This window comes from Delphinus delphis, chromosome 7 (genome assembly GCF_949987515.2).
Source record: "Delphinus delphis chromosome 7, mDelDel1.2, whole genome shotgun sequence".
NCBI classification, from domain to species: Eukaryota; Metazoa; Chordata; class Mammalia; order Artiodactyla; family Delphinidae; genus Delphinus; species Delphinus delphis.
In genome coordinates, this window is record NC_082689.1 from 39,202,130 (window position 1) to 39,223,204 (window position 21,075).

Below are 21,075 nucleotides of genomic sequence, written 5' to 3' on the forward strand. Positions count from 1 at the left end.
ATACTATGAGGAAAAAATTATCTTTAGAATTTGGAAAATTGATTTATCTCTAATAATAATTATCCAGGACTTATTTTCAGTTTCTTCCCTTTATTATGCTTGGTGAAAGACTGACATGGTGACTGCAGACTCAAAAATGTTAAAAAATATCTCAAATTACACCATTTATGTAACATAGTCTTGTTATTAGGGGTTACCTGATGAGACCCAAATCATTTAATTAATTAGATGCCAGAGAGCTTCACTTGAAGCCCAGTCTCCCAACACCAGGCACTTTCTCACCAGCCCAGATGAGAAGCCCGGCTCTTGGACATCCCAGCAGAGTCTGCTTTTTCCCTATAGCATGTTACTTCCCACAAAAAAATAGAACGTAATGGATACTTAACACTTAAGTAAATTAATAATTCACCAAAGGTCTAGGTATGATAGAAATTTGAAGCGTTCTCAAAGCATAATTTAAGGAAACATATTTATATAAAAAGTTAATGATCTAGTTATTATATAACAGTAACAAGAAGTCACATTTTAAAGTGTTTTTATCTATATGATCTGGCTACTGTTACTTAATATTATTGCAGAAAAGCTATAACATTGTAACATGCTATGAAGGAAAGAGTAGGCTTATCTCCATGATGGTCTTTTTCAAAAAGCACCTTTCCTCCCCTCCCATAGGCACTCTTTCGGACAGTAGCAATGATGGTGCCTGATTATGCCATGATTGCCGAAATAGTCCTGTACTCCTGTGGCTTTGTCACAGCTCGGCCACTGTCGGTAAAGATTGTGGCTACATATCGCCTGTGTTCAGAGCAGTTGTCATCACAACATCACTATGACTATGGAATGAGAGCCGTGAAGTCAGTACTCACCGCAGCTGGGAATCTAAAGGTAAAAAACTCAAGTGGCTTCTTACTCATTCATTTCCTGTTTATAAATCTCAGGACCATGTGTCTTCACAAGAGTTACACTAACTGGTTAGTTTCATCAACTGAAAAAAAGTTCAGTTATCGTACTAACATAATTAATTATTTGCACACTTGAAAAAGGACATTTTATGATTTGTAAAACCTTAGACATGTGATCAGTGATTTGAGTTCCATTCCACAATTTTAACTGTATGAAACTAGGTTCTACTAAGGAGTAAAATTCCTTGCTGCTGAGAAATACTTTGAAAGCATTTATATATGAACATATATATTGAATAGCTTTAAAGGAAATAATCTATGTATAATTAATAAATACATACAGAAGCCCCTAGACATTGTTACTTAATATAATTACACAGTTGCAGCCAACTGTAGACTAGCAGTAATAGATTGGCAATATAATGTTTGCATTTTAAGATGGTATAAATCATAACTATATTGATAAAAAGTCAAAATGTTTGAAGACTTGGATAATTTTTCATTGAAAGTCTTTTGTAGAAACATAAAATATAACTGTACATTTGTTCTTTATCAAAGTAAGCTAGATAGGCTATAATTAACAGCAAAATGCAAACTGTGGCTTTAGAGCTTATAAAGTTTTCATGTTCATGACTGCAGAAGATAAAGATTTTGAAATATATCTTGTGTGATTAAAAACAATGGCATGCATTTTAATCTTCTATGATAATGTTACCAAGAATTCTGATATATAGTGGTGATATTCTGTTTCACATTAGCCTAACATGACTTCAAGTCATTGTTTTTTTTTGGTAATAAACAAATGCAACTAGAAGCAACAATTTGTATTAACCTGGCATGTCATGATTACATTGTGGTCAGATAATGGGAAAGAAAATGCATTGTCCTAGTATATGTCATCACTGACATCTTGACTATGGAATTGAGCTATTAAAGTTATGCAGCAAATGAATCCTATCATTCTTTGTCAAAAGCTAATTGAAAATTGTTGACTGTGTTGGCTTGAATATTTTGAAGTTTGTTTCTATTATATCAAAAATCAATTTAAACATTTGCTTTAAGATGATAGCCTCTCAGATAACAAAAGAGACTTCTGACACTTCATAATTTACATGTGGTTAGGTTGATCCAAAGTCCATATGAATAGGACTAGCTTTGGCTTTGGAGGCCCTGGAAATTTAGAGACAGCTAACCTTGATTGCCAGGCATCACTGCCTTTGTAAGGTTAAAGCCAGTTAAGTAGGAGCATGGGATTTATTAGAAAGATTCTAGAGAAAAAGAAGAGGATTCTGGAAAACTAAATGCATGATGGTAGGAGAAACTTTGGAGTAAGATGTTGAATAAAGGATAGAAGCTGGGAGAAATAGTTCTGAGTTCAGATTTTTTTGTGAATTATTGAACCATCTTATGGACATGAGCAACAAGTTGAGGGTTCAACCAGATTTTTTAGTAAATTCTGGGTTTACCACAGATTTTTTAGAATTTAACATAAGTTTTCTGAAGCACCTTCTACTTAAGTGACTTAGTGTATTAACGAGCCCTCTCCACTCTGCCTGGGGATCACACTCAAGCGCGCTGGTACTAAGCCTGCAGCCGGCAGGCAGCGTGCTGCTCTGCCCTCCCACCTTCTATCCGATGAACTGTTCCTCACCCAGAGTCAGGTGGCTTGTTCCCAAAACTCCCTGAAGCCAGTCGGACATGTTACTGTCGTTATGTCATTTAATTAATTGTCAATGAAATTGATGGTATATGAGCATGAAAAGAAGAGTTTTGTTCTTATGAAAACTAAGTTCATTGTTTAAGAAAGACTCAGTAAAGACGAAATGCTAAAAAAAAAATGACTTTGAATTAGGTATGGATAAGAAAAGTGAATACAACTGGGAAAAAACCTTAAAAATCTTAAGGATGCTACACTTAGATTGTCTCGCAAGTATCTCTGAAGAGCATGATCATCTTTAAAACACAAAACCAAAACACAACAAAACTGGATAGAGCAGCTGATTCATTACTGATGCGTTTTTTTTTCCAACAAGAAAAATGGTCCAAAACTCTACCCTCAGAGAAAAGGTCTTGGCACCAAAATATGGGCAGAGTGAGTAAATGTTTATATGTTTTAAATGTAAGTGCATCTTTTAAAAATGATTGCCCATCTTTAATGATTATTTTCACTTTACCAACCCACTGCTGGTCTTGAATGCATAGGACAAGCGAGCTCTTACCCAATATAGAGGCAACGGCAGCTCCCAAACTATATGGAATTCATGGCCAATAGCTTCTTACCCAGGGCATCTGTGAAAAAGTAGTCAGTTCAACTTAAGTTTTCATTATAAACTGGTAGAAAATTCACCAAGTATAATCATCAGTTTCTAAAATTAATAACAGTCCAATTAAATGAAAATAAGTAAGAACAACACTTTTGCATGGGCTTAAATTGCCTCTGGGGCCTGGTGTTCATGTGTGTGTGTGTGTGAACATGTAGGGGGTGCAGTTAATAGCTGCAGATATCATTATGAGCATATTTTCTTTCAGCTGAAATATCCAAATGAAAATGAAGAAATTCTTCTGCTTAGATCTATTATTGATGTAAATCTACCAAAATTTTTATCCCATGATTTACCACTCTTTGAGGTAAGAACATTTTATTATTACAATGTATCAAAACTCTTCTAATAATGTATTTATCCAAGCGTCCATGGTTGCAACTCCCTGTGAGAAACTTCCACTACAGAAAACGATGATATGGCAAAGAAAAACATAGATCATTCTGTTTTATTTGAAGTGTGTTAGCTAGCTTTGTTGTTTTGGATAACTTTTTACTCTTTCTTTTTTTTTTTTTTTGCGATATGCGGGCCTCTCACTGTCGTGGCCTCTCCCGTTGCGGAGCACAGGCTCCGGATGCGCAGGCTCAGTGACCATGGCTCACAGGCCCAGCCGCTTCACGGCATGTGGGATCTTCCCGGACTGGGGCACTGAACCCGTGTCCCCTGCATCGGCAGGCGGACTCTCAACCACTGCGCCACCAGGGAAGCCCCCTGGATAACTTTTAACAACTTGGGATTTTTAAGTTTCACCTTTTCTGCAGAATATAATAAGTACACAAAAGTTACAAAACATGTTTGCTTATAAATTTCACCAAAATTTCCTCCGTGGAGGAAAGTAATTGGTCTAACACATCACTGAATCCCTTGCACAGAATGGATACTTGGTAAATGTTTGTCAAATTAATGATTGGAGAAATAAAAAAAAAATAAGCTTAATTTCTTTAGAAGAGTACCATGGGTTTTATGAAATTCTTTTTTCAGGATAATTTAAGAACTAGGCTTAATCATCTTGTTGCATTTTAACAATTAAATTATAAGTAGTTGAGAAGAGCTATTAGAATGATGGTTAAAGTTCCTGTTTTGTCATGTGATATCATTCTTTTCCTTTTCCCATTCTCAGGTAGAAGAAATTGGGGGAGGGCTTGGGCGCGGGCTGCTGACACATGGTAGATGTTGATCTCTCTTGTGCTGCCTTGAGGTATGGGCAGTTAGCTTCCAAAGTGTAAAGACTGAAGTCGTAAGGCTGTCATGGGGAGGGTGGAGACGTGACACTGCCACTGTAGTGTGGTCCAGTGTCGTTAGCTATCCACAGCAACCATGTTTCATCACTCTGAAAGGGACTTCCCTTAGTATTTAGAGTTGACAGTGCTAATGTTTTGCAGATCAAATCTACAAGGAATAGTTTCAAATTTTCTTCTTAAAAATTTCCCTCAGTTTCTTTGGTACTAGTACACTGTACAGATTTTCCAGGAGTAAAAGCTATATTTATTTTTATAAAGTGGAAGTATACCTCACCTAGTTGTATTCTTATGCAGCTGTGTATTCATTCAGTGAACATTTATTGAATAATATTAAGAACAATATTTCTTAAATGGAGCGCAACTGGCATTTTCAAATAGGACAGTTCCGTGTTGTGAGAGACTGTCCCATACGCTGCAGAACACTTGGCATCCCTCCTCCCCCAGTGTCTCTGGACTCTCCCAGTGTGAGAACCAGAAGGACAGCTCCACATATTCCCAACTCTCTACCTGGCGGGAGAGTGAAGGGAACTGGTCTTTGCTGAGAACTACTGACTACCAGATATGATCTGGAATTATCTGCTTCTTTCAAGGTTAACCATAAATAATTTGAACAATCTGAGAAGATATTTTTGTTTACTTAGCAAACACTATGCATTCACAATGGACCAGACCTTATTCTAAGAGTTTTATGAATAGCAACTTATTTAATACTCATAAGCAGCTAACGGGGCAGGTGCTCTTGTTATCCCCATTTTACACGTGGTGTAACTGCGGCACAGAGATCATAAGTAACTTGTATTCATGGCCAGTATATGAGGGAGAGGGGGTTCCAGCCACTCAGCTAGGCTGCAGAGTGATCTTAAAGACCCTACTGCATTGCCTTTTTCTCTCCTTTGCCCCAAGGAAACTTACTGCTCCAGTGAACTGGGATCAGTTTATCCATAACAGGATTTAAAGGATTAAATTTAGAGGTGATTAAACTGGTAGTTTGTCAGTTCTAAGGTATAGCTTGAATGTATGCTTTCATATTAAGCTCTTCTGAATTTTCACTTTTATCTTCAGAGTAAAATGAATAGTTGTAGCTCTCACATAGGTTGCTATAATACTTATGAAAAAGCCTTAGCAGTTTATAAAGGGATGTTTCTTAGACCTTGAAATCAACTCTGTATATTCATATGCGCTAAATATGGAAGTATAATTCTTTCCAATCATACATTATATGATTGTATTCGTTTCCTAAAGCTGCCATAACAAAGTACCACAAACCTGGTGGCTTAAAACAATAGAAATTGATTTTCTCACAGTTCTGGAGGATAAGAGCCTGAACGAAGGTGTTGGTTCCCTCTGAAGCCTTTAGGAAAGAATCCTTCCTTGTTTCTTCTTGGCTTCTGATGGCTACTGGTGATCTTTGATGTTCCTCGGCTTGTCATTACTTCAGTCTCTGTCCCCACCACTAGATGGCCTTCTTCCCTGGGTGTCGTTGTGTCTGTGTCTTCCTCTCCTTTCTGTTATAAAGACACCAATCACTGGAGTTGGGCTCCTGTATGATCTCATCTTATCTAATTACATCTGCAAAGATCTTATTTCCAAATAAGGGGACATTCTGAGGTTCCAGGTGCACATACATTTTTGAGGGAAGCTAAGCTGATTAACATACTACCCACTACAATGATTAAAATACCATCGAACTAATTTTTGTATATGGTATGAGGCATGGTTGGAAGTTCATTATTTTGACAAATCCAGGTACTCTAGCATAATTTGCTCAAGACTATTTTTTTAATCTTTTCTCTACGGGATTGCCTTTGAGTCTTTGTTGAGAATGAGTTGTTCACATATGTGTGGGTCTATTTCTGGTCTCCCTATTCTGTTCCATTGATACATTTGTGTGACTATACTAATGTGACCCCATCTTTATAATAAGCCTTCAAATCAGATCGTGTTCATCCTCTAACTTTTTAACTTAAAAAGATGTAAAACTGCAACATCTCTGGAGGAAAACAAGAGAAATCCCTTGTGAATTTGGAATAGGCAAAAATTTCTTAAATACAACACCGAAAGCACAATGCATGAAACAATAAATTCATAAAATAGACTCATCAAAATTTAAAAGTTTGCTCTTTGAAATACACTGGTAAGAGAATGAAAGACAAGCTAGAGACTAGAAAAAAATTTGCATATTAGATGTATGATGAAGGATTTGTATGCAGAATATTTAAAGAATGGTCAAAACTTACCGTGAAGAAAATAAACTGATTAAAAATAGGCAAAAGATTTGAACAGACATTTCACTAAAGAAGATATACATATGGCACACAAGTACATGCAAAAAATGTTAATCTTTGGGAAATGCAAATTGAAGCCACAACAAGATACTGTTACTTGTTACTATGGCTAAAATTAAGAAGACTGACCATATCAAATATTGAAACTCTCATACACTGCTTGGGGAGATGTAACATAATAATACAACAACCTTGGAAAGCAGACAGTTTCTTAAAACGGTAAATACACACTCACCGTACTATCCAGGTATTCCACTCCTCATTATTCGCCCGAGAGAAATGAAAGCATTTGTCCATACAAAGACTTGTATATACATGTTTATAGTAGCTTTATTTATTTCCCAAACTGGAAACAATGAAAATGTCCATCAACAGGAAAATGGATTTAAAAACTGGCACCTCAATACAGTGGAACACTTCAATACAATGGGCTATTGATATATGCTGTGAAAGGTGTGAATTTCCAAATCTTTATGCAAAGTGAAAGAAGCCAGACAAAAAATAAAGTAGTACCTGTAATGTGTAATTTCACCCGTAATAATTTCTAGATAATGCAAGTAAAAATAGTAACAGAAAGCAAATCAGTGTTTGTTGGTTGTCTGGGGATGGAGACAGGAGGTGGCAAGGAGAGGAGAAAAGGCCACAAGGAGACTTGTGGCTGTGACTGGTATGTTGACTATCTTCATTGAGTTGGTGGTTTCACTTATCAAATTGTACCCTTTAAATATAAACAGTTGATTGTATGTCAGTCATACCTCTATGAAGCTGTTGAAAATACTGGACTATTACTCAAAGGCTTTATTTCCATCAACGTTAAATACAAGGATGTGAGAAATTTTATCAAGTTTATGTATGTCTATATGTCTATATATATATGTATATATACATATACACATATACATACATATATAGAAAGACACAGAGAATATGAGAATGTATAGATAGATAATGTAAATCCCCAAATCATCTATCATTAGGGAATTACTTCAGATTTGTTTCCTGGGGTGAAATTACCAAAACCAGATTACAATGATTTGCTGGGAGCCATCAAAGACAACTGTGACTCCATGAATTTGCAAATGACCAGCTTCTTTTCTGAGAAGATTCTTCAGATATATGAAATGATGATCGTGCGTCATGGCTTTATGATTGTTGGAGAACCATTTGGAGGAAAAACCAGTGCATATCGCGTCTTAGCTGGAGCACTAAATGATCTATGTGAAAAGGTAAGTGTGTTATTAATGCATTAATTTATTGATAATCAGCTTTGTGCAAGATAGAATGTATGGTTATTTAAAAGGGTACTTTAATGCAGCAACTTAAACTTATAAAAATACAGAGGAAATAAAATTAGAAAAGTAATACAAAGCAAGTAGGAAGTTCAGTATACAAAGGGTATGCCACAGATTTGCCTCTAGCCCTTTTGTTTCTTTTTTTTAAAGAGTTTAATCGTAAAGATAACACATTCATTAGAGAACAAAGTCTGAAGACATGAAAAAACCTGACAGTTTTCTCTTTTATACTTTCTTAAGAGAGTAGTTTTTATTTTCTTGGTGTTTAGATTTGTAATGCAAACTTGTTAGTGGCTGCTAGTGGTACTGAACTGAAGTGTGTGTGTGTGTGTGTGTGTGCGCGCGCGCGCGTGCGCGCGAGCATGCGCATACATTATATAATACATGCATATGTAAGTATAGTAAATAATGATGATTATATTATTCAAAATTCCTGTCCTACACATCTCAGTTTGGTCTACTTTGATAGGCTAAAGGAGTGAGGCTGTTTTAAATTCTCCAACTAATATTGCATTTCTGTCTACTTACCCTTGTATTTCAAAGAGCTCTTGCTTCATATATTTCAGTGTTTGTAGCCAAATGGGATTCGTGATCATTACATCTTCATTGTGGAGCCTCCCTTCAGCCAGTATAAAATTATCTACTTGTATTATCTGCCTTGGATCCCCTGTGTCTAATTTCAGTATTGCAACCCCTGCTTTCTCCTTGCATATATATTTGCCCATGTCTTTAATTGTGACTCTGGCTGTCACTGTGATTTACTTTTTTATGGAGAGTAATTCGTTTTAACTTTTATTTTCTCCGATTTGATGGCCTTTATCTTCTCATAGGGAAATTTTACTTCGATTGTATTTATTATCAAACAAACTGATACGTACTTATTTCTGTCATCTGTTCCTTTATGGTTTTATCCTTTCATGCTGTTTCCTTTCTTCGCCTCCCTTCCTTTCCCTTTATCCTTCCTGCCTTGCTTTCCTCAGTTTTTGTTTGCATTTTTGCTATTTTGTTATTTTATTGTTATAGGGGCGAATTTTTTGCTATAAAAAATAAGTCTCTAAAAGAGCCAAATGTGGTGTGCCACTCAAAGATGAAAGAAGATGAAGGTATGAGCATGTATTCTGGTCCAATATAAAGCCCGAAAGTGATTCATTATCAGGAAATTCTAAGAGTGACATTGTGGTAATGTAAAAGGGGCAAGGCTCCATAGCCACTGCTTGCAAGCTGTAGCTTCACACTAGCTTTGTTGCATTTGGGACAAACACGTTGCTTTAATGGCAGCAACTTTGTTCTGACTAAGATGATAGAACTTTCCCATGCTTCTGAATTAAGGATGACACATCGTTATTCCCTTCTGGGCACAGAGAAGAAAACACAGACCTTGAGCTTTTTTTTTTTTTTTTTTTTTTTACTGCTTCACATTATTATTGCCACATGTTTTCTTCAGTTTGGTACTTCATGTCCCAAGCTCCAGTGGTGGTGGGCAGAAAGCAGTGTGGGAAAGAGTTGGACTTGTTCTGTTATAAGTTGAACTTATTATGTGATATAAAAAAGAAATGATTGTGAATAAGTAGAGCACAGGTGATTTTTAGGGTGGGGAGCTATTCTGTATATATTGTAATGGTGGATACATGACATTATGTATTTGGCAAAATCCATAGAAGTGTCCAACGCAGAGAGTAAACCTTAATGTAAACCATGGGCTTTAGTTACTAAGAAAGAATCCATATCAGCAGAGGAACTGAGGAATTGAGGAATCATAACAATGTACCACACCAATGCGAGGCTTTAATAGTAGGGGAAACTGTGTGTGAGTGGCGGGAAGATGGAGGGAATATATGTGAATCTCTCTATATTTTCTGTTTAATTTTTCTGTAAACCCAAAGCTACTCTAAACAAATAAAGTCTATTAATTAAAAACATAAAAAAGCCTATGCCCCAAGGGTATTAACATCTCTTATTAATTCCATATACCAGCTTTCAAGGTTCTGGTGGAAACTATCAGCTTACCAATATTAATTTTTTCACAACGTGAGAATGGTACATATTTGCCTATATTTAAATCATTTAATTTTATCTCAGAGAATGTTTTGTAGTAAGAATCAACCACTTACAGCCCATGGGCCAACTTCAGCCCAAAGCCTGTTTTTGTGGTGCCAGTGAGCTTAGAATGGTGTTAACATTTTTAAGGTTTGTAAAGAAAAGCAGAAAAGAACATGTAACCTGTTGATCTATCAATAGTAAATAGTATATGCTTTTGACCAACATTTGGTACTTTATTCCTAAGTATCCTATGAGTTCTTAAATCCTATTGTAAATGGTATTTTTAAATTTTATTTTTCAGTTGTTCATTGGCATTATAGAAAATACAATCAATTTTTGTATAATGACTTTGTTTGCTGCAGCCTTGTTAAATGAACTCTTTACTTCTGGTAGTTTTTGTGTAGTCTTTAGGATTTTCTACGTGCCCAGTCATGTTTTCCATGAATAATGACAGTATTAGTAGTCTTTTAAATAAATAAATAATCTTTTTTTTTTTTTCTATTAAGGGGTTAATGGAAGAAAACAAGGTTCAGATCACTGTTTTAAATCCTAAGTCTGTCACCATGGGTCAGCTGTATGGGCAGTTTGATTTAGTGTCCCATGAGTGGTCCGACGGGATCCTCGCTGTCAGTTTTAGAGCATTTGCTGCTTCATCGGTAAGTGCTAACACTTCTCCATGCTATGAGAGTTATGAGTTTTTTCAGTTGTTTCAAGTAAACATTTGTATTTGTAGCTCAAGGTACTTATTTAAAACACATTACTGGGATCCTTGAGGCGCCGGCCGCCGCCCCAGGCAGTGTCTGAGCCAAGCCCCCGCATCCTTCGCCTCCGTGTGCCCATGGCCTTTAAACTGCCGGTTCCTCGGCTGGGGGCGGGAGCGCTGAGTTTCCCGCTGGGAGGTAAAGTGGCCCCCTTTTACCTCCCAGATGCCGCAAGGAGACAGGCCTGTGGGCACTAGGTACGCCACCCTTGCGCTACACGTGCCGGGACGAGACCCTCACGAGGGCAGTGAGTGGGGCGTGGTGCCTGTCTCTTCTCCCTCCACAGATGAGAGAGTTGAGACAAGGAAATTTTATGCCCTGCTTGATATAAATACAACTGGATATAAGCTTCAGGAGGCCAAAGTACATCATCTCTCTCGTTCACTCCTGTATCTTGAGCATCTAATACTGTGCCAGGCATATGCTTTGCTTTTACCATTTGTCTTACGGTTCTGTCTGTCCGGTTTTTGTTTTTAAGGACAGTTTTTAACGTTTGTTACATTGGTGGATTTGTTTTTTGGTTTGGTTGCTCTCTTCTTTCTTTTTTTATTTTTAATATTTAAAAATTTTTTTCACCTTAGTAACTTTATTTTATTTTATATATTTTTCTTTCTTTCTTTTTGTTTTTTTCTCCCTTTTCTTCTGAGCCATGTGGCTGACAGGGTCTTGGTGCTCCGGCCAGGTGTCAGGCCTGAGCCTCTGAGGCAGGAGAGCCAAATTCAGGATATTGGTCCACCAGAGACCTCCCGGCCCCACATAATATCAAGTGGCGAAAGCTCTCCCAGAGATCTCCATCTCAACACTAAGACCCAGCTCCACTCAATGACCAGCAAGCTACAGTGCTGGGCACCCTATGCCAAACAACTAGCGAGACAGGAACACGACCCCACCCATTAGCAGAGAGGCTGCCTAAAATCATAATAAGGTCACAGACACCCCAAAACTACCACCGGACATGGTTCTGCCCACCAGAAAGACAAGACCCAGCCTCATCCACCAGAACACAGGCACCAGGCCCCTCCACCAGGAAGCCAACACAACCCACTGAACCACCCTTACCCACTGGGGGCTGATGCCAAAAACAGCGGGAACTACGAACCTGCAGCCTGCGAAAAGGAGACCCCACACACAATAAGTTAAGCAAAATGAGAAGACAGAGAAACAAACAGCAGATGAAGGAGCAAGGTAAAAACCCACCAGACCAAACAAATGGAGAGGAAATAGGCAGTCTACCTGAAAAAGAATTCAGAGTAATGACAGTAAAGATGATCCAAAATCTTGGAAGTAGAAGAGAGAAAATACAAGAAACGTTTAACAAAGACCTAGAAGAACTAAAGAGCAAACAAACAATGATAAACAACACAATAAATGAAATGAAAAATTCTCTAGAAGGAATCAATAGCAGAATAACTGAGGCAGAAGAACGGATAAGTGACCTGAAAGATAAAATAGTGGAAATAACTACTGCAGAGCAGAATAAAGAAAAAAGAATGAAAAGACTTGAGGACAGTCTCAGTGACCTCTGGGACAACATTAAACGTACCAACATTTGAGTTATAAGGGTCCCAGAAGAAGAAGAGAAAAAGGGACTGAGAAAATATTTGAAGAGATTATAGTTGAAAACTTCTGTAACATGGGAAAGGAAATAGTCAATCAAGTCCAGGAAGTGCAGAGAGTCCCATACAGGATAAATCCAAGGAGAAACATGCCAAGACACATATTAATGAAAGTATCAAAAATTAAATACAAAGAAAATATTTTTAAGGCAGCAAGGGAAAAGCAACAAATAACATACAAGGCAATCCCCATAAGGTTAACAGCTGATCTTTCAGCAGAAACTCTGCAAGCCAGAAGGGTGTGGCAGGACATATTTAAAGTGGTGAAAGGGAAAAACCTACAACCAAGGTTACTCTACCCAGCAAGGATCTCATTCAGACTTACAGACAAGCAAAAGCTAAGACAATTCAACACCACCAAACCAGCTTTACAACAAATGCTAAAGGAACTACTCTAGGCAAGAAACACAAGAGAAGGAAGAGACCTACAGAAACAAACCCAAAACAGTTAAGAAAATGGTAATAGGAACGTACATGTCAATAACTACCTTAAGTGTAAATGGATTAAATGCTCCAACCAAAAGACATAGACTGACTGAATGGATACAAAAACAAGACCCATATATATACTATCTACAAGAGACCCACATCAGACCTAGGGACACATACAGACTGAAAGTGAGGGGATGGAAAAAGATATTCCATGCAAATGGAAATCGAAAGTTGGAGTAGCAATTCTCATATCAGATAAAATAGTCTTTAAAATAAAGACTATTACAAGAGACAAAGAAGGACACTACATAATGATCAAGGGATCAATCCAAGAAGAAGCTATAACAATTGTAAATATTTATGCACCCAACATAGGAGCCCCTCAATACATAAGGCAAATGCTAACATCCATAAAAGGGGAAATTGACAGTAGCACAACCATAGTAGGGGGTGTTAGCACCCCACTTTCCCCAATGGACAGATCATCCAAAATGAAAATAAATAAGGAAACACAAGCTTTAAATGATACATTAAACAAGATGGACTTAATTGACATTTACAGAACATTCCATCCAAAAACAATAGAATACACTTTCTTCTCAAGTGCTCATGGAACATTCTCCAGGAGAGATCCTATCATGGGTCACAAATCAAGCGTTGGTAAATTTAAGAAAATTGAAGTCGTATCAAGTATCTTCTCTGACCATAATGCTATGAGACTAGATATCAATTACAGGAAAAAATCTGTAAAAAATACAAACATATGGAGGCTAAACAAAACACTACTAAATAACCAAGAGATCACTGAAGAAATCAAAGAGGAAATCAAAATATACCTAGAAACAAATGAAATGAAATGAAATTGTTGACAATGAAAACACGATGACCCAAAACCTATGGGATGCAGCAAAAGCAGGTCTAAAAGGGAAGTTTATAGCACTAGAATCCTACCTCAAGAAATAAGAAACATCTCAAATAAACAACCTAACCTTATGCGTAAAGCAATTAGAGAAAGAAGACCAAAACATCCCCAAAGTTAGAAGAAGGAAAGGAATCATAAAGATCAGATCTGAAATAAATGAAAAAGAAATGAAGGAAACGATAGCAAAGATCAATAAAACTAAAAGCTGGTTCTTTGAAAAGATAAACAAAATTGATAAATCATTATTAGCCAGACTCATCAAGAAAAAAAGGGAGAAGGCTCAAGTCAACAGACTTAGAAATGAAAAAGGAGAAGTAACAACTGACACTGCAGAAATACAAAGGATCATGAGAGATTACTACAGGCAACTCTATGCCAATAAAATAGACAACCTGGAATAAATGGACAAATTCTTAGAAAAACACAACCTTCCGAGACTGAACCAGGAAGAAATAGAAAATATAAACAGACCAATCACAAGCACTGAAATTGAAACTGGGATTAAAAATCTTCCAGCAAACAAAAGCCCAGGATCAGATGGCTTCACAGGTGAATTCTATCAAACATTTAGAGAAGAGCTAACACCCATCCTTCTCAAACTCTTCCAAAATATAGCAGAGGGAAGAACACTCCCAAACTCATTCTACCAGGCCACCATCACCCTGATACCAAAACCAGAAAAACTGTCACAACAAGAGAAAACTGCAGACTAATATCACTGATGAACATAGATGCAAAAATCCTCAACAAAATACTAGGAAACAGAATCCAGCAGCACATTAAAAGCATCATGCACCATGATCAAGTTGCGTTTATCCCAGGATTGCAAGGATTCTTCAATATGCCCAAATCAATCAATGTGATAATCCATATTAACAAACTGAAGGAGAAAAACCATATGATCATCTCAATAGATGCAGAAAAAGCTTTCGACAGAATTCAACACTGACTTATGATAAAAACTCTCCAGAAAGTAGGCATAGAGGGAACTTACCTCAACATAATAAAGGCCATATACAACAAACCCAGAGCCAACATTGTTCTCAATGGTGAAAAACTGAAACCATTTCCACTAAGATCAGGAACAAGACAAGGTTGCCCACTCTCACCACTCTTATTCAACATAGTTTTGGAAGTTTTATCCACAGCAGTGAGAGAAGAAAAAGAAATGAAAGGAATCCAAATAAGAAAAGAAGAAGTAATAATGTCACTGTTTGCAGATGACATGATACTATACAAAGAGAATCCTAAAGATGCTACCAGAAAACTACTAGAGATAATCAATGAATTTGGGAAAGTATTAGAATACAGAATTAATGCGCAGAAATCTCTTGCATTCTTATACACTAATAATGAACAATCTGAAAGAGAAATTAAGGAAACACTCCCGTTTACCATTGCAACAGAAAGAATAAAATACCTAGGAATAAACCTACCTAAGGAGACAGAAGACCTGTATGCAGAAAACTATAAGACACTGATGTAAGAAATTAAAGATGATACAAACAGATGAAGAGATATACCATGTTCTTGGATGGGAAGAATCAACATTGTGAAAATGACTCTACTATGCAAAGCAATCTACAGATTCAGTGCAATCCCTATCAAGCTACCAATGGCATTTTTCACAGAACTAGAGCAAAAAATTTCACAATTTGTATGGAAACACAAAAGACCCCAAATAGCCAAAACAATCTTGAGAAAGAAAAACAGAGCTGGAGGAATCAGGCTCCCTCACTTCAGACTATACTACAAAGCTGCAGTAATCGAGACAGTATGGTACTGGCACAAAAACAGACATTTAGATCAATGGAACAGGATAGAAAGCCCAGAGAGAAACCCACGCACATATGGGCACCTTATCTTTGACAAGGGAGGCAAAAATATACAATGGAAAAATGACAGTCTCTTCAATAAGTGGTGCTGGGAAAACTGGACAGCTACATGTATAAGGATGAAATTAGAACACTCCCTAACACCATACACAAAAATAAACTCAAAATGGATTTGAGACCTAGATGTAAGACCAGACACTATAAAACTCTTAGAGGAAAACATAGGAAGAACACTCTTTGACATAAATCACAGCAAGATCTTTTTTGATCCACCTCCTAGAGAAACGGAAATAAAAACAAAAATAAACAAATGGGACCTAATGAAACTTCAAAGCTTTTGCACAACAAAGGAAACCATAAACAAGACAAAAAGACAACCTTCAGAATGGGAGAAAATATTTGCAAATGAATCAGTGGACAAAGGATTAATCTCCAAAATATAGAAACAGCTCATGCAGCTCAATATTAAAAAAACAAGTAACCCAACCTAAATATGGGCAGAAGACCTACATAGACATTTCTCCAAAGAGGACATACAGATGGCCAAGAAGCACATGAAAAGCTGCTCAATATGACTAATTATTAGAGAAATGCAAATCAAAACTACAATGAGGTACCACCTCACACCAGTTAGAATGGGCATCATCAGAAAATCTACAAACAACAAATGCTGGAGAGGGTGTGGAAAAAAGGGAACCCTCCTGCACTGTTGGTGGGAATGTAAATTGATACCGGCACTATGGAGAACAGTATGGAAGTTCCTTAAAAAATAAAAATAGAATTACCCTATGATCCAGCAATCCTACTACTGGGCATATACCCAGAGAAAACCATAATTCAAAAAGACACATGCACCCCAATGTTCATTGCAGCACTGTTTACAGTAGCCAGGTCATGGAAGCAACCTAAATGCCCATCGACAGATGAATGGATAAAGAAGATGTGGTACATATATACAGTGGAATATTACTCAGCCATTATAAGAAACAAAATTGTGTTATCTGTAGTGAGGTGGATGGACCTAGAGACTGTCATACAGAGTGAAGTATGTCAGAAAGAGAAAAACAAATACCATATGCTAACACATATATGGAATCTAAAAAAAAAAAGGTTCTGAAGGACCTAGGTGCAGGACAGGAATAAAGACACAGACGTAGAGAATGAACTTGAGGACACGGGGAGGGGGAAGGATAAGATGGGACGAAGTGAGAGAGTGGCATTGACATATATACACTACCAAATGTAAAACAGATAGCTAATGGGAAGCAGCCACATAGCACAAGGAGATCAGCTCAGTGCTTTGTGACCATCTAGAGCGGTGGGATAGGGGAAGTGGGAGGGAGATGCAAGAGGAAGGAGATATGGGGATATATGTATATGTATAGCAGATTCACTTTGTTATACAGCAGCAACTAACACAACATTGTAAAACAATTTTACTCTGATAAAGATGTTAAAAAATATATAAATAAATAAAACACATTACTGAACAGTCTGGCAGTGTTTCTGTGAAGAGCACTGTTAGTGCCTGCAGAGAGGCCAGAGACCATGAGGGCAGGCATCTTCTCCTCAGTATGCACAGAAGAGAGGGCAGGAGCAAAGAAGACTGGGGAGAGTATTTCTGATCTTCTTTTTCCAGGCTAAGTGACCCAGGAAAGAGAGCATCTGAGTAACGTGATCCTTTCAATCCTTCAATAATGTTCTTCCTGTGCCCTGCTGCTCAGCTAGCTCTCAGTGTCACACCCACTAATTGTTAGATAGACTCCAGTGCTTAGAGAGGAAATTGCAGACCTTTATAAAACGATGTCTTACAAATTCCAACACTTACCCTTTAGTGTGTTAGGAAGAGAATCGGCTGCCTGTGGAAAGCAGAAGAGGTAAAGGGTGTGCCAGCTGCTGGCTGCTGGGAAGGGGAGTGGGAACTTACCTCCTCCTGGCTTACCCTACTGAGTGGCAGCTTCCCACTGTTACAGAAAAGGGTCCACAGACCAATAAATGTTAACTTGGTTGTCGTATGTTAGCAGACTCTCCGTGGAGTGTGATTACACGGAGACAGCTTGCTAAGGCTAGTCTTACAGGAAAAGGGGCCTAGGCTACAGACATTTGTTTTAAGTCTTTTTTTATATAAATGTTTTCTTTATTCTGACTACCATACATCCTAAATTTGGTGCTCTTTACCTACTTAAGGACCAGCCCGTCATGAGTCAGTGTAATAACAGAAAAACATCAAATTGCAGCTCTGCTTTTATTGCCTGAAGGGGCTTGAGCAATGAATAATGTAAGGATTGGCTCTCAGGGCACAGGTGGGGCGGGCAGAGGTCTGGGACCATTGATGTCCCAGATCCTTTGATGTCTCAGATCCTTTCTTGTCACAGTGGATGACCTCTGGCCCAGTTTAACATGTGAAGTCTCCAGATAATGTATGCTGTTACATTATTTATAAAGAAATAATCATGAGATATCTCCCATTTTACACTTAGGTACACAGTACACATTATATTTTCCAGGAAACTACATCCTGTAAATACTGAGTCTCCAGGAAGTTAAGTAGCTGTCCCAAAGTCACACAGCTGGGAAGTAGTAGAATCAGATTAAAAGTGAGGTCTTTCAGACTGCACAGCCCAACAACTCACCGTTCCAGGGCAGTGTTTCTTAGAGTGAAGATGAGCAGCCCTGGGAACCCAACAGCAGGAGGAAAAGTTGCTCTGAAGGTGATCTCGGAGATAACAGGCTCTTCCGTGCTTCCTGAGCGTGGCCAGAGCTAGCTTCTGAGTGTGGGTGTGGGTGGCTTGAGCCCAGACAGGCCCACTGTCTTGTGGATTAATGCCTTTGGTCACAGGGAATGAGAATGTGTTAAGGTGGATTCAGATCCTTCACTACTTCAACTCAAATTCACATTTGCTGAAGGGGAACCAAAGCATCATCTGTGTCCTCAGAAGGGCTGCTTCATAAGGATCTAGAAAAGAGAATCCGTTTTTGCTCCCTCTGGCTAATATTTGTTGAACATTTACTATATTTTGGACAATATGTAAATATTTTCATGTTTCTCATTGTGGGACTGTGAAGGTTATATTGATATTAATGCCCTGTACCACCATGAGACAGTTCAGCCCAAGAAGGATGTGCATGTTAATTCATTCAGTGGAGGGAACAAAAAACTTGACTTATCACACAAGAGTAATTAATCTGTATGAACACTAAATAGAATCTCTAGAGTCAGACAGTCTGAATGAAAATTGTTTTCCCTGGCAATTACATGTTTGTTTTACTTATGATACTCTCTAAAACATGTTATATATGAGTTTAGAAACATTGGAAAAGATGGAATCTTAAGATGTTATATATATTTGTCTCATCCGTGGCATATATAGGCTTCTTTAGTGAATATATATATATTCACACATGTATGCACACTTTATTCCAGAGATGCCTTTACATTTTGATGGTGCAGTTAGTTTTAGGGGTTACATTTTAAAGTTGTAAAATAATATTATTGAACTTTTCCCCTTCCATGACCATTTTTGTCCTTTATTCACCGTATGCATGAACCAGACGCCAGACAGGAAATGGTTAGTTTTTGATGGGCCAGTAGATGCAGTATGGATTGAGAATATGAACACTGTGCTGGATGACAACAAAAAACTGTGTCTGATGAGCGGGGAGATTATCCAAATGTCACCACAAATGAATCTTATTTTTGAACCAATGGATTTAGAAGTTGCTTCTCCTGCCACTGTAAGTGCTCAGTTTTCACATCTGCTTATAAATTTGAAATGTTATAAATGCGTTTATTGCTTAGTAACTTTGACTCTAGACGAAAAGTATTTATAGAATTCATTTTAACAGCCATCTGTGATTCTCCAAGAGCAGCCGTGTCTGTCGACATACCTTGACAAATATTAAGTGTCAGGCATATTTTCCTCTTTGCCTAGGACCATTTGGTAAAGTCGTACACAAAAGTTAAATCAGGAAATTATCTAAAAGTATGCTATTTTTTCCCCAAGAGTTTTCTGAAGGTTGTAAGAAATAGATGTATCAAGTCATATTTCTTTTATAAGCAGTTCCTTGGAGGTAAACAATGATTGTTTTTCCAGGTTTCCAGATGTGGGATGATTTACATGGAGCCTCATATGCTGGGCTGGAGACCGCTGATGTTGTCTTGGATAAATCTTTTACCTCCTGTGATCAGTATTATTCAGAAGGAATTTATAATAGGTTTATTTGACAGAATGGTTCCTGTTTCTGTTGAATTTATTAGAAAGCATACAAAGGTAAGAGGGATGAAAGTTTTAATATTTAAAAAATAAATGGAAAATCCAAATTAGCCATATATATACATTTTAATGTCTACTTTTATTGCCAACTACCAGATATTAAAATAAGTTCTTAACTAGTTTGACTAAAAATGCTTTTCTTATTAAAGTTTAAAATTTTTAATTAACATAATTCTCCAAAAAATATTTTAAATGAAGCATCCTGTGGTTTGAGAAAAATGTGTGGATCTTTTCTCTCTTAAGAAACAAACTCAAAGTCCCACCTAATCACACCTGGGTGAAAATATTCTAAATAGTTCTCTCTCTGGGACTTCCCTGGTGGCGCAGTGGTTGAGAGTCCGCCTGCCAATGCAGGGGACACGGGTTCGTGCCCCGGTCCGGGAAGATCCCACATGCCGCAGAGCGGCTGGGCCCGTGAGCCATGGCCGCTGAGCCTGCGCGTCCGGAGCAAGTTTTCATTTTGAAATTTTTCTTTATTTTCCAATGCTTTTAGAATAAATATATATTATTTTATAATTAGAAAAAGGACAAGTGAAAAAAGTAATCTCGTTTATGACTTCCAAAGAACTCGATAGTGGGTCACATGGAGAAACACATATTACTGCTTTTTAGACATACTAAATGAGGAATCAGCTATATTTAGCATGAGTGCATCTAATTGTTTAGGGATTACTGTGGATAGCTAATAAAACTGTGATTCGGAAAGGGAAGCCAGCCTGTGGTAGAAGAATTGAAAGAGGTCCTAAAGCAAACAAATCCATTTTTCTCTCTTTTAGTACACTCTGGGGATGAGATGGGGGAAAGGTAGAAGGGAGAAGTGACAGCGTGAATTTCCGGAAGCATGGATGTCTCCTGCCTCTGAGAGTTGATGGAGTTCCCATGAGGCTCTTAAACACCCTCCAGCTGGGAACTGTAGGGAAAGATGCTTAATTTCTGCTTTGGGAGATGTGGACCAAAGGTCTTTTAGGATGACTTTGCTCCGGATCAAATATAGGGAAACAGGGTTGGGATTTCTCCTGCTGTTGGAAATATAATAGAAAAGCTTGAGGCAGGTATTTAGCTCAGTGTTCATATTTGGAAAGTAGAATTTAAAACCACGGTAATGAAGATTACTTAGAGGCAAATCCAGAGAAAAAAGAGCAAAGGCTGTAATC

At 37.6% G+C, this 21,075-nt stretch overlaps 1 protein-coding gene across 1 annotated transcript in view; it reads left to right on the forward strand.

The window, feature by feature from the left end:
* DNAH7 (dynein axonemal heavy chain 7) overlaps positions 1 to 21,075 on the forward strand; it is a 246,619-nt gene that overhangs the window by 106,444 nt on the left and 119,100 nt on the right. Inside the window, exons 27-32 of the mRNA XM_060016382.1 lie at positions 673 to 885; positions 3,432 to 3,530; positions 7,727 to 7,975; positions 10,588 to 10,737; positions 19,200 to 19,382; positions 19,742 to 19,918. Coding sequence (XP_059872365.1) covers positions 673 to 885; positions 3,432 to 3,530; positions 7,727 to 7,975; positions 10,588 to 10,737; positions 19,200 to 19,382; positions 19,742 to 19,918 — 1,071 coding nt within the window. The remainder of the gene's footprint in view (positions 1 to 672; positions 886 to 3,431; positions 3,531 to 7,726; positions 7,976 to 10,587; positions 10,738 to 19,199; positions 19,383 to 19,741; positions 19,919 to 21,075) is intronic.